The 19,230-nt window shown below is 44.8% G+C and overlaps 1 protein-coding gene across 1 annotated transcript in view; it reads left to right on the top strand.

Moving 5' to 3' along the window:
• The window catches only part of LOC138670864 (uridylate-specific endoribonuclease D-like), a 70,807-nt gene extending 52,414 nt beyond the window's left edge, over positions 1–18,393 (top strand). Inside the window, exons 6-7 of the mRNA XM_069758599.1 lie at positions 2,363–2,505; positions 18,212–18,393. Of these exons, the coding sequence (XP_069614700.1) occupies positions 2,363–2,505; positions 18,212–18,323 (255 nt within the window). The 3' untranslated portion in view covers positions 18,324–18,393. The remainder of the gene's footprint in view (positions 1–2,362; positions 2,506–18,211) is intronic.
• The last annotated feature ends 837 nt before the right edge of the window (positions 18,394–19,230 follow it).

Below are 19,230 nucleotides of genomic sequence, written 5' to 3'. Positions count from 1 at the left end.
GAAATGAGCGGCGGCTGCAGCCTGGGGGTCACGTGACCCGTACCCAGCGGCAGGCATAGCGCCGCTCACAGGCGAAAACGACAACGCAAGGTATTTACACAATTCAATAGGGGCCCTGGGGTGATACATTGGGGGGTTACATGAAAGTAGTGGACAACCCCTTTAAGGTAAGGAGATTCCCAGCCAGACTGGACATAGGACTGTGAAGTACACTTGTGTGAATTCGACATGGATATGTTGACACAGAGGTTTTTTTTGTTTGTTTAGTTTTCAAGAAGAATCCACTTCAGGAAACACTGCTCTTTCTTTGTGAAAGACTATTTTTTTTAAATAATTTTTGAGGTGGTTTTTAATTTTGTTTTGTGTTTTGCATCATTTTCAAGTTTAGAGCAGATTACACAAGGAATCCACCTTAAAGAAGTAATATGTTACCTTTCTTTTTTTCCATGCCAAAATGTTGAAAGCCTCATAAAAAATGCTCATCCTGTGAAGAACAAAGTAGTTTCTCCATTGAAATAAATTAGAAGAGTATTGAAAGCGTATTTGAAGCGATTTATGATGTGGATTTTGGAGTGAATCTGCTTCATATTCCTTCACAATAAATTGTGATAACTGTGAACATACACTTACAAGTGCATTTTTTCATGGATTTCCTGCAGATTTCATCCCATGCAAATCAAAGACTGAAATCCACCGTTAAAATGAACACAAAGAATTGACTTGCACTTTATGTTTGGGCAATATAATAGCAGGCATTGGCAGTAAGGGGTCATTTAAAACAGCAGCCATCAATGCACAGATTCTTTGCTAACATAACTAATCTCATTAAAATTATTTGGGCCACAAATAAAGCTTTTGTTAATGCCATCCCAGAGGGAAGGTAACATAAAAAACTCAACATGCTAAAATTCAAGATTATAGTTTTGACTGGCACAACAACAGGGTTTATTCCCCTGGAACTGTGTATGCATATAAAATTGATGAATGTACAGTGATGCTTACACATTTGTCCAAATGGCTAAAAAAATGTATTATTATTATTATTATTTATTTATATAGTACCATTAATTTCATGGTGCTGTACATGAGAAAGGGGTTACATACAGCGTTATAGATATCGTTTACAGTAAACAAATTTGCAGTGACAGACTGGTACAGAGGGGAGAGGACCCTGTCCTTGCGGACTTACATTCTATGGGATAGTGGGGAAGAGGCAGAAGGTAGGGGCGAGGCGGCGGCTCTGGCGATGGCGAGGCAGCGGCTCTGGCGAGGCGGCAGAATGGTTATTGCAGGCTGTAGGCTTTCTTGAAGAGATGGGTTTTCAGATTCCATCTGAAGGAGCCGAGGGTGGTGGATAGTCGGACGTGTTGAGGCATGGAATTCCAGAGGATGGGAGATATTCGGGAGAAATCTTGGAGGCGGTTGTGTGAGGAACGAATAAGTGTGGAGGAGAGTAGGAGGTCTTGGGAGGATCGAAGATTACGTGAGGGAAGATAGTGGGAGATTAGTTCAGAGATATAGGGAGGGGACAGGTTGTGGATGGCTTTGTAGATCAGTGTTAGTAGTTTCAACTGGATTCGTTGGGAATTGGGAGCCAGTGGAGGGTTTCGCAGAGGGGAGAAGCAGGGGAGTAGCGAGGATGTATCTGTCTTCAACTACATTATTAAAACATATCTTTTATCAGGTATTATTTCAAATTAATATTGTAACATACACAACACTAACTTAAATTTAAAAAATGAAACTGGTGGACTAAGTCCAAAATGAGTAGATTTAACTGTATTGCCATCTAATTGGGAGCACTAGCTCTCAACTCTCATATTGCTGCAATATTTGTGCTTATGGTGTGTCTGCAGTACACATCACCTTTCAGGGACAGTGACCACCATTGTTGAAATTCATGACATAAACACCCTGACATGTTTCACTACTAATTTTGCTTCATCAGGGGTACAAAATTTTTATAACATAAATTTTGGTTGAGCAAAGAATGTTGTATAATAACATGACATATGTCTTCAGACTAATATGCATATAATATAACTGATATTACCAATTAGTCTCAATGGAAAATTAGCATGCAAATAAGGACCAGTTCAGAATAATGTAATTATGATCTATATTCTGTATGTGTGTACACAGTCACTTCACATCCAAGCCCACTAATGTAAGTAAAATTGTAGCATGCACTTGTCCAACTGTTTTGCAGATGAGAGAGATTTTGTTTCAGTGGTGCTGAATATCATACAGCGTGAGCTGAATGACCCAGTTCTTCTGGACATATTGTAGTAAGAATAAGTATATGACAAATTGACAAGACTATTCATTTATACTGTTATTTTTATTTTTTTTGTCTCTACAGTGGACCAGTTATCCAGATGTTTTCACCTTCCAGTTTAAGTGGTCCACCTATTTAAAAACTGTTGGCTCTTTCTTTATGGGATCCAGTCCTGAGTTTGAAATTGCAATGTACACACTTTGCTACGTCACTCGCCCAGATAGTATGTAAGTATTTTTATATGGTGTATAGAACATATTGTTATACTTTGTAGTCCACATTAAACAGGTAGGATATTTTTATTCAGCATCTGAAGGACAATTAAGGACAAAGTTGTTGTTGAGAGAACAATATTTTTGTTGAGATTCTCAGGTTTTTGGGAAGCCTCAAGCATTTTAGACTTGGAATTTCAAAATTCACTACATTGTGCTTCCAATTTACATTCGAGTGAATAAAAAAGGATCCAGCTCCAGGAATCGCATAAAACCAATGTTTTTTGAAAATTTTTAAAATCCATTATAACAGCATAGTAGCCACTAACTCTAAAGGGGGGAGTTCACACTGGCAGATGCATTTCAGACCCAAGGTCTTCAGTCATTACGATGACTAAAGACCTTGAGATGAAAACTAGAGATGAAAACTAAAGATGAAAACTAAAGATGTTCAAATCTTTTGAAATTTGAATTCACCAGGTTCAGCAAAGTCAAAAATACCCCAAAATTTGATAAATTGTTAATCGATTTCCCTCAAATTAGAATACTGCAAAGCGTTCTATTACCTAGAAAACAATTTTTTTTAACACTTCTCCTAGGACTGTACCCAAACCTTTTAACCTCTTTAACACAAATATAGCTTTAGTAATATCAAAGTGACATCATCATAGAAACAGATGGTAACCTGGTAACTAGTTAGTAACCCGCAGCTCATTTAATAGTACTAACAGACTTTTCATGTTTTTAAAAATAAAAGAATGGTCCAAAAATTATCCGCCTTAGTCATTTGTGAACAGGCACACTGTCCTGTGCAGAACACTGACACAAACTGATGGTTTCACTGTCAGCGGTAACATCATCCTCCTGTGACTGAGATGTGTGATGTGCCATATATTCTATCAATGATGTTAAAATTGCTGTTGGGAGAAGGCACCCTTCTAATATGAGAGACTTGGAGCAGTTTGCAAAAGACGAATGGTTGAAAATTCCAGTTGAGAGTTATAAGAAATAAAAAAGTACCGCATAGCGCATCAATGTTATCATCTTGTAGTTGCAGCAAGTATTCCGACAATCCACCTGTCGCTGTGATTACTAAAATAAAATAAAAAGTGAACTTGTGGTAGTTGGAGTAGGAATTACTGTACAATAATAAAGTGAGAAAATAAAAAACAATTTTTTTATTGTAATTATCCAAAATATATGGGCAAACCGCAGATAGTGTGTAATTCTGCTAGGGCACAATCCCACTTTGTGCCTGTTCCTTAATGGGACAATATATGCTATGCTATACAGGACTCTGTGCGATTAGTCCACAGTGTATAGATACAAATCCTCCAGATATACGTACTTTTAAATAGAAGATAGTCATATGTGGCTTAATGAAATGCTTTGTGCGGTCAGTCTGTTCACCTGCTATGGTTGAATTACCAAGTCAGTACGTGGTGCTTTTAGATATTCAAAGCCCTCTATAGCAGTACTGAGCTATAGTGCACATAGCCGAAGCTGTAGCCAAGAATAAACAGGTGGCTTTATAAAGTGCTCTGCGCTGTCAGTCTTAAGATATGTTTCGTATCTCTCAGATACGCTGGTAGTAGGGGAATGCATTGTTGCAAATGCAGATCTACATTTTCTAGAAAGGTTGGCTGTGAGGACCTCTTTCCCTGATATGATTGGGCGGCCCAGTGGATTTGTTATGGACTTATGGATTTTAGAGATATGATAAAATATTGATGTTCTGGGTTGATCAGTGTTAATATATGTAGCTTCCTCTTTATTTGTACTAAATTATTAAGGAATATAGTTTCTAAACATTGGCATACTCTGTGTGAGGATAAGGTTTTGGGGGACATCTTGCCAAATTTTTCCAGACTCATCTATAGGAAAGCAAAAGACAACACCCAAATTAAAAAAGTGCAGCAAGCTCTCACATTAAATACAGGTTTCTATCCATGTAATAAATGTAAAATGTGCCGACAATTATGTCACAGAAAAAAGAGGAAATTTGAAAATGAAGATCATACAATTACCATCAAAGATTTATTACATGTAGCACCATTTTTATTTACTGCATTAAATTCCCATGCAACAAAAGATATGTGGGCAGAACCAAAAGACCCATGACAACATGTATTAGCATATTTACACAATATAAAAAATAAATTAATAGATCACCCAATATCGGAAGACTATATTGAAAATCATGGGGACCAAATTAAAGGAATACAAATATGGGGTATTTGCAGCGTCAGACTGGAGCACCTTGGGCCCACCAGAGAAAATCATTCTTGGGGCCCACTATGTAGCTACATAGAAATAGATACAAGATCACCAATTGTGCGGTAAAAAGCGCTAATATCAGGGTATAAGGTATAAGGTAGTTCACGTCTTAATTATGCAGTAAGGGTTGGGGTAGCCCCTATACAGAATATAATTTAGCCCCCTCACAGAATATAATTTAGCCCCCTCATAAAATATAACGCAGTCCCCTCTCATATAATATAATGCAGCACCCCACAAAATGTAATGCAACCCCCTCAGGTAAACGCAGTCCCCACCATAGAATATAATATAGCACTCTCATAGGGTATAATGCAGCCCCGCTCATATAGTATAATGCAGCCACCACAGAATATAATGTAGTCAACTGAGAGAATGCAGCCCCACCACAGAATATAATGCAGCCCCCCATAGAGTATACTGTAGCCCCCTCACATAGTATGATACATGATACCCCATAGTATCATGTAGTCCCCTGAGAATAATGCAGTCCCTCCACAGAATATAATGTAGCCCCCTCAGGAAGTATAATGCAGCCCCTCTCCACCCCATCATTGTCCTCATCACCACCTCTATCATTGCCTTCTTCCCCTCCACCCCTATCATTCCCCCCACCACCTCCATCACTGCCCATTCCACCACCTGCATCATTGCCTCTTCCCCACCATCATTGTCCATTTCATCACCACCATCATCACCTCCATCATTGCCTCCCCCACCACCATCATTGCCCATCACCTACATCATTGCCTCCCCCCACCACCATTGCCCATTTCATCACCTCCATCATTGCCTCCCACCACCACCACCATTGCCCATCACCTCCATCATTGCCTCCCCCACCACCATTATTGCCCATCACCTCCATCATTGCCTCCCAACCATCATTGCCTATCACCTCCATCATTGCCTCCCCCACCATCATTGCCCATCACTTCCATCATTGCCTCCCCTCACCCTCATTGCCCATCACCTCCATCATTCCCATCCTCACCATGATTGCCCATCACCTCCATCATTGTCTCCCCCACCATCATTGCCCATCACTTCCATCATAGCCTCCCCTCACCTCCATCATAGCCTCCCCACCACCACCATCATTGCCCATCACCTCCATCATTGTCTTCCCCCCAGCATCATTGTCCATGACCTCCATCATTGTCTCTCCTGTTATGACCTGGTGGTCAGGACAATAATGGACCTGGTGGTTAAGAGCACACGGAATGACCTGATAGTTACTGATAATATAGGACGAGCTCTGAGACGTGGGAACTCTGCTGACCGCAATCCCTAAACCTATCAAACACACTAGAAATAGCCGTGGAGCTCTCCTGACGCTCCCTAGGCGCCTCGTCACAGCCTAAAGAACTAGCTAGCCCTAAAGATAGAAAAATAAAGCCTACCTTGCCTCAGAGAAATTCCCCAAAGGAAAAGGCAGCCCCCCACATATAATGACTGTGAGTAAAGATGAAAATTACAAACACAGAGATGAAATAGATTTAGCAAAGTGAGGCCCGACTTACTGAACAGACAGAGGATAGGAAAGGTAGCTTTGCGGTCAGCACAAAAAACTACAAAAAGACCACGCAGAGGGCGCAAAAAGACCCTCCGCACCGACTCACGGTGCGGAGGCGCTCCCTCTGTGTCCCAGAGCTTCCAGCAAGCAAGACAACAATCAAAATAGCAAGCTGGACAGAAAAATAGCAAACCAGAGAAAAACAAGCAGGAACTTAGCTTCTGCTGGGAAGACAGGTCACAAGAACGATCCAGGAGTGAACTAGACCAATACTGGAACATTGACAGGTGGCATGGAGCAATGATCTAGGTGGAGTTAAATAGAGCAGCCAGCTAACGAATTAACCTCGTCACCTGTGGAAGGAACCTCAGAAACCGCAGCCCCACTCACCACCACCAGAGGAAGCCCATGGACAGAACCAGCCGAAGTACCATTCATGACCACAGGAGGGAGCTTGACAACAGAATTCACAACAGTACCCCCCCCTTGAGGAGGGGTCACCGAACCCTCACCAGAACCCCCAGGCCGACCAGGACGAGCCAAATGAAAGGCACGAACCAGATCGGCAGCATGAACATCGGAGGCAAAGACCCAGGAATTATCTTCCTGACCATAACCCTTCCATTTGACCAGGTACTGGAGTTTCCGTCTCGAAATACGAGAATCCAAAATCTTCTCCACCACATACTCCAACTCCCCCTCAACCAACACCGGGGCAGGAGGATCAACGGATGGAACCACAGGCGCCACGTATCTCCGCAACAATGACCTATGGAATACATTATGGATGGCAAAAGAAGCTGGAAGGGTCAAACGAAACGACACAGGATTGAGAACCTCAGAAATCTTATACGGACCAATGAAACGAGGCTTAAACTTAGGAGAGGAAACCTTCATAGGAACATAACGAGACGACAACCAAACCAAATCCCCAACACGAAGTCGGGGACCCACGCAGCGCTGGCGGTTAGCGAAACGTTGAGCCTTCTCCTGGGACAATGTCAAATTGTCCACCACATGAGTCCAAATCTGCTGCAACCTATCCACCACAGTATCTACACCAGGACAGTCCGAAGACTCAACCTGCCCTGAAGAGAAACGAGGATGGAAACCAGAATTTCAGAAAAAAGGCGAAACCAAAGTAGCCGAGCTGGCCCGATTATTAAGGGCGAACTCAGCCAAAGGCAAAAAGGACACCCAATCATCCTGATCAGCAGAAACAAAGCATCTCAGATATGTTTCCAAAGTCTGATTAGTTCGTTCGGTTTGGCCATTTGTCTGAGGATGGAAAGCCGAGGAAAAAGACAAATCAATGCCCATCCTAGCACAAAAGGCTCGCCAAAACCTCGAAACAAACTGGGAAACTCTGTCCGAAACGATGTTCTCCGGAATGCCATGTAAACGAACCACATGCTGGAAAAACAATGGCACCAAATCAGAGGAGGAAGGCAACTTGGACAAGGGTACCAAATGGACCATCTTAGAGAAGCGATCACAAACCACCCAAATGACCGACATCTTTTGAGAGACAGGGAGATCCGAAATAAAATCCATAGAGATATGCGTCCAGGGCCTCTTCGGGACCGGCAAGGGCAAAAGCAACCCACTGGCACGAGAACAGCAGGGCTTAGCCCGAGCACAAGTCCCACAGGACTGCACAAAAGAACGCACATCCCGCGACAAAGACGGCCACCAAAAGGATCTAGCCACCAAATCTCTGGTACCAAAGATTCCAGGATGACCAGCCAACACCGAACAATGAACCTCAGAGATAACTCTACTAGTCCATTTATCAGGGACAAACAGTTTCTCTGCTGTGCAACGGTCAGGTCTATCAGCCTGAAATTTTTGCAGCACCCGCCGCAAATCAGGGGAGATGGCAGACAAAATTACCCCCTCTTTGAGAATACCCGCCGGCTCAGTAACACCCGGAGAGTCGGGCACAAAACTTCTTGACAGGGCATCAGCTTTCACATTCTTAGAGCCTGGAAGGTACAAAACCACAAAATCAAAACGGGAGAAAAATAGCGACCAACGAGCCTGTCTAGGATTCAACCGTTTGGCAGACTCGAGATAAGTCAAATTCTTGTGATCCGTCAAGACCACCACGCGATGCTTGGCTCCTTCAAGCCAATGACGCCACTCCTCGAATGCCCACTTCATGGCCAACAACTCTCGATTGCCCACATCATAATTGCGCTCAGCAGGCGAAAACTTTCTAGAAAAGAAGGCACATGGTTTCGTCACCGAGCCATCAGAACTTCTTTGCGACAAAACAGCCCCTGCTCCAATCTCAGAAGCATCAACCTCGACCTGAAACGGAAGCGAAACATCTGGCTGGCACAACACAGGGGCAGAAGAAAAACGACGCTTCAACTCCTGAAAAGCTTCCACAGCCGTAGAAGACCAATTGACCACATCAGCACCCTTCTTGGTCAAATCAGTCAACGGTTTAGCAACACTAGAAAAATTACTGATGAAGCGACGATAAAAATTAGCAAAGCCCAGGAACTTTTGCAGACTCTTCACAGATGTCGGCTGAGTCTAATCATAAATGGCCTGGACTTTAACAGGGTCCATCTCGATAGTAGAAGGGGAAAAAATGAAACCCAAAAATGAAACCTTCTGAACTCCAAAGAGACACTTTGACCCCTTCACAAACAAAGAATTTGCACGAAGGACCTGGAACACCATTCTGACCTGCTTCACTTGAGACTCCCAATCATCCGAGAAGACCAAAATATCATCCAAATATACAATCAGGAATTTATCCAGGTACTCTCGGAAGATGTCATGCATAAAGGACTGAAATACTGATGGAGCATTGGAAAGCCCGAATGGCATAACCAGGTACTCAAAATGGCCCTCGGGCGTATTAAATGCTGTTTTCCATTCATCGCCCTGTTTAATACGCACAAGATTATACGCACCACGAAGATCTATCTTGGTGAACCAACTAGCCCCCTTAATCCGAGCAAATAAATCAGACAGCAGCGGCAAAGGGTACTGAAATTTGACTGTGATCTTATTAAGAAGGCGGTAATCCATACAAGGTCTCAAAGAACCATCCTTCTTGGCCACAAAAAAGAACCCTGCTCCCAATGGTGACGACGACGGGCGAATATGACCCTTCTCCAAGGATTCCTTTACATAACTCCGCATAGCGGCGTGCTCTGGCACAGATAAATTGAACAGTCGGCCCTTAGGAAACTTACTACCAGGAATCAAATTGATAGCACAATCGCAATCCCTATGAGGAGGTAGGGCACTGGATTTGGGCTCATCAAATACATCTCGGTAATCCGACAAAAACTCCGGGACTTCAGAAGGGGTGGATGACGAAATAGACAAAAATGGAACATCACCATGTACTCCCTGACAACCCCAGCTGGACACAGACATAGATTTCCAATCCAATACTGGATTATGGACCTGTAGCCATGGCAACCCCAAAACGACCACATCATGCAGATTATGCAACACCAAAAAGCGAATATCCTCCTGATGTGCAGGAGCCATGCACATGGTCAATTGGGTCCAGTACTGAGGCTTATTCTTGGCCAAAGGCGTAGCATCAATTCCTCTCAATGGAATAGGATACTGCAAGGGCTCCAAGAAAAAACCACAGCGCCTAGCATACTCCAAGTCCATCAAATTCAGGGCAGCGCCTGAATCCACAAATGCCATAACAGAATAGGATGACAAAGAGCAAATCAGAGTAACGGACAAAAGAAATTTCGACTGTACCGTACCAATGGTGGTAGACCTAGCGAAACGCTTAGTGCGCTTAGGACAATCGGAGATAGCATGAATGGAATCACCACAGTAAAAACACAGCCCATTCCAACGTCTGTGTTCTTGCCGTTCAGCTCTGGTCAAAGTCCTATCACATTGCATAGGCTCTGGTCTATGCTCCGATAATACCGCCAAATGGTGCACAGCTTTACGCTCACGTAAGCGTCGATCGATCTGAATGGCAAAAGACATAGACTCATTCAGACCAGCAGGCATGGGAAATCCCACCATGACATCCTTAAGGGCTTCAGAGAGACCCTTTCTGAAAATTGCTGCCAGGGCACATTCATTCCACTGAGTGAGTACAGACCACTTCCTAAACTTCTGACAATATACAGTGGGGCAAAAAAGTATTTAGTCAGTCAGCAATAGTGCAAGTTCCACCACTTAAAAAGATGAGAGGCGTCTGTAATTTACATCATAGGTAGACCTCAACTATGGGAGACAAACTGAGAAAAAAAAATCCAGAAAATCACATTGTCTGTTTTTTTATCATTTTATTTGCATATTATGGTGGAAAATAAGTATTTGGTCAGAAACAAAATTTCATCTCAATACTTTGTAATATATCCTTTGTTGGCAATGACAGAGGTCAAACGTTTTCTGTAAGTCTTCACAAGGTTGCCACACACTGTTGTTGGTATGTTGGCCCATTCCTCCATGCAGATCTCCTCTAGAGCAGTGATGTTTTTGGCTTTTCGCTTGGCAACACGGACTTTCAACTCCCTCCAAAGGTTTTCTATAGGGTTGAGATCTGGAGACTGGCTAGGCCACTCCAGGACCTTGAAATGCTTCTTACGAAGCCACTCCTTCATTGCCCTGGCGGTGTGCTTTGGATCATTGTCATGTTGAAAGACCCAGCCACGTTTCATCTTCAATGCCCTTGCTGATGGAAGGAGGTTTGCACTCAAAATCTCACGATACATGGCCCCATTCATTCTTTCATGTACCCGGATCAGTCGTCCTGGCCCCTTCGCAGAGAAACAGCCCCAAAGCATGATGTTTCCACCACCATGCTTTACAGTAGGTATGGTGTTTGATGGATGCAACTCAGTATTCTTTTTCCTCCAAACACGACAAGTTGTGTTTCTACCAAACAGTTCCAGTTTGGTTTCATCAGACCATAGGACATTCTCCCAAAACTCCTCTGGATCATCCAAATGCTCTCTAGCAAACTTCAGACGGGCCCGGACATGTACTGGCTTAAGCAGTGGGACACGTCTGGCACTGCAGGATCTGAGTCCATGGTGGCGTAGTGTGTTACTTATGGTAGGCCTTGTTACATTGGTCCCAGCTCTCTGCAGTTCATTCACTAGGTCCCCCCGCGTGGTTCTGGGATTTTTGCTCACCGTTCTTGTGATCATTCTGACCCCACGGGGTGGGATTTTGCGTGGAGCCCCAGATCGAGGGAGATTATCAGTGGTCTTGTATGTCTTCCATTTTCTAATTATTGCTCCCACTGTTGATTTCTTCACTCCAAGCTGGTTGGCTATTGCAGATTCAGTCTTCCCAGCCTGGTGCGGGGCTACAATTTTGTTTCTGGTGTCCTTTGACAGCTCTTTGGTCTTCACCATAGTGGAGTTTGGAGTCAGACTGTTTGAGGGTGTGCACAGGTGTCTTTTTATACTGATAACAAGTTTAAACAGGTGCCATTACTACAGGTAATGAGTGGAGGAAAGAGGAGACTCTTAAAGAAGAAGTTACAGGTCTGTGAGAGCCAGAAATCTTGATTGTTTGTTTCTGACCAAATACTTATTTTCCACCATAAAATGCAAAAAAATTATAAAAAAAACAGACAATGTGATTTTCTGGATTTTATTTTCTCAGTTTGTCTCCCATAGTTGAGGTCTACCTATGATGTAAATTACAGACGCCTCTCATCTTTTTAAGTGGTGGAACTTGCACTATTGCTGACTGACTAAATACTTTTTTGCCCCACTGTATCTCTACCTCATCCTGACCCTGACACAGAGCCAGCAAGATTTTCTCTGCCTGATCCACTGAATTAGGTTCATCATAAAGCAATCCGAGCGCCAGAAAAAACGCATCAACATCACGCAATGCCGGATCTCCTGGCGCAAGGGAAAATGCCCAGTCTTGAGGGTCACCACGCAACAAAGAAATAATGATTTTCACTTGTTGAACAGGGTCACCTGAGGAACGAGGTTTCAAAGCAAGAAACAATTTACAATTATTTTTGAAATTCAGAAACTTAGATCTATCCCCAAAAAACAGGAATAGGAATCCTAGGCTCTAACATTGGATTCTGAACCACAAAATCTTGAATGTTTTGTACCCTTGCAGTGAGATTATCCATACAAGAGGACAGACATTGAATGTCCATATCTACACCTGTATCCTGAACCACCCAGAGGTAAAGGGGAAAAGAGAGACAAAACACACTGCAAAGAAAAAAAAAAATGGTCTCAGAACTTCTTTTATCCCTCTATTGAGATGCATTAGTACTTTGGGCCACCTGTACTGTTATGACCTGGTGGTCAGGACAATAATGGACCTGGTGGTTAAGAGCACACGGAATGACCTGATAGTTACTGATAATATAGGACGAGCTCTGAGACGTGGGAACTCTGCTGACCGCAATCCCTAATCCTATCAAACACACTAGAAATAGCCGTAGAGCGCTCCTGACGCTCCCTAGGCGCCTCGTCACAGCCTAAAGAACTAGCTAGCCTTAAAGATAGAAAAATAAAGCCTACCTTGCCTCAGAGAAATTCCCCAAAGGAAAAGGCAGCCCCCCACATATAATGACTGTGAGTAAAGATGAAAATTACAAACACAGAGATGAAATAGATTTAGCAAAGTGAGGCTCGACTTACTGAACAGACAGAGGATAGGAAAGGTAGCTTTGCGGTCAGCACAAAAAACTACAAAAAGACCACGCAGAGGGCGCAAAAAGACCCTCCGCACCGACTCACGGTGCGGAGGCGTTCCCTCTGTGTCCCAGAGCTTCCAGCAAGCAAGACAACAATCAAAATAGCAAGCTGGACAGAAAAATAGCAAACCAGAGAAAAACAAGCAGGAACTTAGCTTCTGCTGGGAAGACAGGTCACAAGAACGATCCAGGAGTGAACTAGACCAATACTGGAACATTGACAGGTGGCATGGAACAATGATCTAGGTGGAGTTAAATAGAGCAGCCAGCTAACGAATTAACCTCGTCACCTGTGGAAGGAACCTCAGAAGCCGCAGCCCCACTCACCACCACCAGAGGAAGCCCATGGACAGAACCAGCCGAAGTACCATTCATGACCACAGGAGGGAGCTTGACAACAGAATTCACAACACTCTCTCACCACCATCATTGCCCATCACCTCCATCATTGTCTCCCCCCACCAATATCATTGTCCTTCACCACACACACACAGCTCACCGCAGCAGCTCATCACACACAAATTCACTCACACACACGCAGGCACACACGCAGGCACAGGCACACACACGCAGGCACACACACACGCAGGCACACACACATGCAGGCACACACACAGGCACACACACACACGCAGGCACACCCACGCAGGCACACACACATGCAGGCACACACACAGGCACACACACACACGCAGGCACAGGCACACACACAGGCACACACACACACAGGCACACAGCACAGCTCACCTCCCCACAGCAGCAGCTCATGCCAGCAGCCTCTTCCTCGCTGGAAGCTTTCTGACTGAGACTGCAGCATGCTGGATGATGACGTCATGCAGCTGGGCTGTCTCAGACAGGAAGCAGGACGCTGGGATGTGAGCTGCTCTGTGAATCTGTGTGCCTGCATGTGTGTATGTGTGCGGTGCTGTGGGTGTGCGGTACTTTGTGAGTGTGTGTGTGTGGTGCGGCTTTACATGCGGGCAGTGTTAGCTGCACCCTGCAGCTAACGCTGCCCGCTATTAAAGAGAAATGGTATTCACGCCTCTACATGCCAATAGGGGCGTGGGGAAGCGTGAATATTCATTTTGCTTTAGCAGCAGGGACAGGATCCTGTCTCCAGCTGCTGATACTGGCACAGGGTGGGCCCCCTTGACTCAGGGGCCCTGGAGCAGTGTGGGCCCTAGGCAGCTGCTGGCCAGTATGCCGGCAGGTGTCAGTTCCTGGGCCCACCAGAGAATCCTCCAGTTCTCCGGTGGGCCAGTCCAAGCCTTGTGCCTCGGCCCACCGGAGAATCCTCTGGTTCTCCGGTGGGCTAGTCCGAGCCTGGGTATTTGGGAAGTACAACCAAGTTGGCGAGGTGGCACCTACATAAAACAGATGTCATGAGTGGAGTGTCAATGGATCTTTGAGATGGACATTTGAAAGCATAGTGGGTTAAACAGTGAAGTAGAACTCTGTGGTTTCCAATAGAACCATCTTATTTAAGGGCGGAGTTACTCTTGGATATAAGACTGCAATTGCCAAAATTAAACAATCCTGAGGAAGGAAACGGTCTTTTCGAAAATGCATCGATCTGGACTGTGATCCATTTGGAGGCTGTGTGCGCGTCGGTCAGGGTTGTAGTCATGGCCTTCATAGGTGTCTGCTCAAGGGCGCCCTGACCACCCTCATCACATAGATAAAGTCCCACTGTCTTACTTGCCTGGTACTCGGGGTCCTCCCTGAGTTGCAGGAAATCTTCTGATCTAGAAGAAACAGGAAAACCGTCTATCCTATATACGGTTGGCTCCTCCTATATTAACTAGTTCCTAACTCTATGTACTTTTCTCTATAATATTCTTAGATGCCCCCCTCTAGTGGCTGGACTGCATACTACGCCAAGTGTGCTAATTATAGTACTGCAATTTCCTTGACATTGCAAGACATTAATCGTTAATGTTAAGGGCATTACAACACAAGATAAACATATAGCAGCCAACGAGTGTAAAACATTATCCGTTAGTTTACCAGGACGTGTGTGGGGGAACAAGACCGTTTTTGCAACCCCTTACATTATATCATGCCTTAAACTTTATTATTTACATTTAAATACTCCACGCAGAGTGGTAGAAAACAACATTTAAACACAGTTTTTTTCTTGGCTCAGTGAGACACCGGACACCACCCGCCATCATCAGGGAACACCCGTTGGCCCCAGAGGAGAGTCCAATACTAAAATCACAGGTGCCTGTCATACAGTCCTTCAGGTGACACCCGTAGCCCATTGCGCCCCAATCCCGTCTATCCATGAGACCAGAAGCATATGTACAATAGGACCTGATTGCTGGGCTCTCAGTCCTTAACCACTGTTCTTAGGGAAAGGAAGGCGTCCCCCTCCCTTTCAGCATGGTACTGCTCTCTATCGGTGTGTGCGCTGCCTGTCCTATAACCAGTCTTTTACCACAGACACACACAGTCCGTTCTTCAGTCCGAGAGCAGAGTCCTGCTATCCATTACAGGAGAAATAAACAGTACAATAGGGGAAAAAATAACGCTCAACCATGGCCCGTATCGACCACACTGCACCCACCTTCAGGGCTCCTTTGCCCACAGGGACGTGGGACAGTCCCATTTTTCTCATTGGTTCAATGCAACAAGCACAACTTTTGCAAAGGAGTAATATCTTTTTAAACGGCATCCACTTGTCAGTGGCACGTATCTCGTGCTGCTCCATTCCACATCTTGCTCTGTGCCCGTACTCCAGTAGACGACCCTGCAGCCGCAGGTGTCATGTCCTGCTGCTGCCGCAATGACAGAGAAGGGGCAGGACTTGGTCGTTCATTGACTGGGGAACAGGGGGCCGAATGCGCCTCTTCCGGGCCCACATATAACTCCAAGTGATAACATGATGGACGGAGGGGCGAGGCATTGCCAAACACTGACCGGCATTCCAGGACTTGGGACTGAGGTTCACTCACAACCATCTGCCCTTCGTCCTGCTCCTGCCGCTCCAGCATCCGGGCCGCGATTGCTCTGCGACCATCAGATCCTTCCACCACAGTGGCTGCGCACTCTGGCTCAGACTCCATTTCCAACGCGGGCTCCTCCGGGGCAGTCTCTGCTTCTGGTTCACTGGTATTCTCCTGTTCCAGGTGATGTGGCTCTGGCTTCGGCAACCACAAGCACCGCTCCTCCGCCGGTATGGGGAATTGGTCAGTCCAATATTGATCAGCGACTCTCCTCTGCCTTCCGGGTTGGATCTCTTTCTCTGGAACAGGCCCTTCCAGGGCAACTTCTTCTTCTGGTTCACATTCTTTCAGATCGCTGACCTCTTCTGGTATGTGATGATGAGCGCAGCTGCACACAGAGTTTTCTTCTGGACCCCATCCGTTCCAAGGTGGGGTCGCCTCCGGCTGCTCCATTTCTCTGCATCCTGTAGGGAGGGGTGATGCCTTGTTCTTCTTAGATGCACCCACCATGGGTGGACCAGGGATGTCATCAGCCAGAATTCTGCACTCTCTCTGGGTTGGAACGCCCACGAAGGGTGGGATCACAGTTGTCGTTTTCCTTTTTCACGCCATCTTCAAAGTCGCCATCTTGGCCACAAATCCAGTGTCATTCACATACAAAATTTCAGTTACATCCAATATATTAGTCACTTCCAGGATATCAACATCTTCATTCTTCACAGCATCCCCGCTCTGCAAGTCTGTGGCATCCTGCCGACTACGCCAAGTGTGAGCGTTGGGCAGGAGCATGGCCCTCAAAAATGTCTGCTCAAGCGCTCCCTGACCACCTGCATCACGTAGATAAAGTTCCACTGTGTTACTTGCCTGGTTCTCAGGGTCCTACCTGAGTTGCAGGAAACCTTCTTCTTCTGATCTAGTACATAATAAGACAGTCTGGTTTAAACTTTAAACGAAGAACTTTACTTGTTTTCATACGCAGCACGTCCATTTCAGTTACAGCATCAACATTAGGTTCCACACAGCATGTTTCCTTTACTTTCCCTGTGCTTTTCAGTGTGTTCCCAGCATGTCCCGTCCTGCTCGGTATCGCAGCATCCTCCCTGTCTGGCCTGACTACCTTTAGGGGTTCCCTTGTCCGTTTCACACAGACACAAGGGCATCAGCCCAAGTAGCAAGCTGCCACATTTTCAGAGCAACCTGTGGTACTGTCCTGCTATGACTCCTGCATTAGCTTCTGCTCTCACCACTGCTGTCACCTCTACTTTCTGCTGTCACTGCTGCTGTCTCTGCTGCTGTCACTGCTGCTGTCTCTTCTATGGTCTACAGTAGGCCCCTGGATGGCTGGGCTATTTTCCATAAACGTTACGGAGTCCAGCCGCCCTGCACAGGCTCCCTGGCACTTCTGCTTAGAAACAGGAAAACCCTCTATCCACACGGTTGGCTTCTCCTATATTAACTTGTTCCTAACTCTATGTACTTTTCTTTATAATATTCTAACATGCCCCCTCTAGTGGCTGAACTGCATACTACGCCAAGTATGCTAATTATAGTACTGCACTTTCCCTATAACACATTACAAGTAAGACATTAACCATTAATGTTAAGGGCATTGCAACACAAGATATACATATAGTAGTAAACAAGTGTAAAACATTAACCGTCAGTTTATCAGGAGGTGTGTGGGGAACAAGACCGTTTTTGCAACCCCTTACAGCTGCAACAAGACATCACGCACCGACATCCTCCCTCAGCACTAAATCTTTTCCACCCTCCTGCCCTACGTTACCTGTCATTCCCCGGTCATGCTCTGCCGGTCGGAGCGCCTTTATACTGGAAGCATATACAGGAGCGCCTCTTCACATTGACAGCATATACCTAAAAGCAGTCTTACATTTCTTGGGTTTCTTTATAATAATAATAATAATTTTTATTTATATAGCGCCAACATATTCCGCAGCGCTTTACAAATTATAGAGGGGACTTGTACAGACAATAGACATTACAACATAACAGAAATACAGTTCAAAACAGATACCAGGAGGAATGAGGGCCCTGCTCACAAGCTTACAAACTATGAGGAAAAGGGGAGACACGAGAGGTGGATGGTAACAATTGCTTTAGTTATTCGGACCAGCCATAGTGTAAGGCTCGGGTGTTCATGTAAAGCTGCATGAACCAGTTAACTGCCTAAGTATGTAACAGTACAGACACAGAGGGCTATTAACTGCATAAAGTGAATGAGAACAATTTAATTATTTCCCCACTTACTAATCGGTATCTGTTTTGTTTCAGGTGCACTGTAAAATTGGGTGATGCTTCTCTCAAGATCCAAACTTACAGTTGGCCCAATTCATCCTATGGCAACAGCAAAAGATATGTAGCATCTTCTTACCCCAACATCTAGAGCAAGCGTTCTTCCAAATAACAAAATCTGAGCAAAAGTGTTTGTAATAAATAAATAGATGATTACACATCTTTGGTAAATCTATTTTTTCATAAGCTTTGAGGCAGCAAACAGAATTTTTAACGGCTGCATACAATGAGTATCCTGCATAGTCCATAAATTCTTATGGGCCATAAACAAGTGCCAAATTATAACTGTGTTATGATATGAAACTTTACAAAACCAGAACTTTTGTATAAAACAAATGAGAGGACTTTACAGGCAAATATTCTGCACCACAGCCCACCATGCAAGCTTTCCAACATTCTCAAGGGGTCAAAATTAGGGATAAGTGAACCCAAATATTTAAAGTTCGGGGTTTATACCAAATTAGGTGTCCGATGTGGTGATAGTGCCTTAGCTGCATTGGCGACTTCCTCCTCTGCCTTGTGCTTCCACTTTGCCCGCTATCAGGTGAGTACTACGTCAGTAGTGCGTCTACCAGCATGCACTTGTATTCCTGAATTTTCTGATCACACTCTAGTGATGGAAGTAAGGATGGCACATTGTGCTTCCATGGGCGATCCAACAGGGTGGCCATACAGTAATCCATACCTGTAAGAATCGGGCAGCTCAGCGGTCATTGCGCAGGCACAGCAACATGTTAAATTAACAGTGAGCAGATGGTTAAGTGATTTGTGAGTTTCTTGTGTTGTATGGTGAGACTGAATGGATCTGTTCAGTTTAGGATTGTAAAAAGAGCTTGAGTGCTGAACATAGGAGAGGAGAGAGGGGCTGATATGGATGGAGTGCACAGAGTTTGTGCAAGGATGGGGGATGTGAGTGAGTGCAGCAGCCAGGATAAATTATACAAGTGCATATGGTGAATATTTGTTGCAATACAAATGTTCTGGAAGTATGCTTCTTT

This window comes from Ranitomeya imitator, chromosome 3 (genome assembly GCF_032444005.1).
Source record: "Ranitomeya imitator isolate aRanImi1 chromosome 3, aRanImi1.pri, whole genome shotgun sequence".
NCBI lineage: Eukaryota > Metazoa > Chordata > Amphibia > Anura > Dendrobatidae > Ranitomeya > Ranitomeya imitator.
This window is presented reverse-complemented; position numbering and strand designations above follow the sequence as displayed.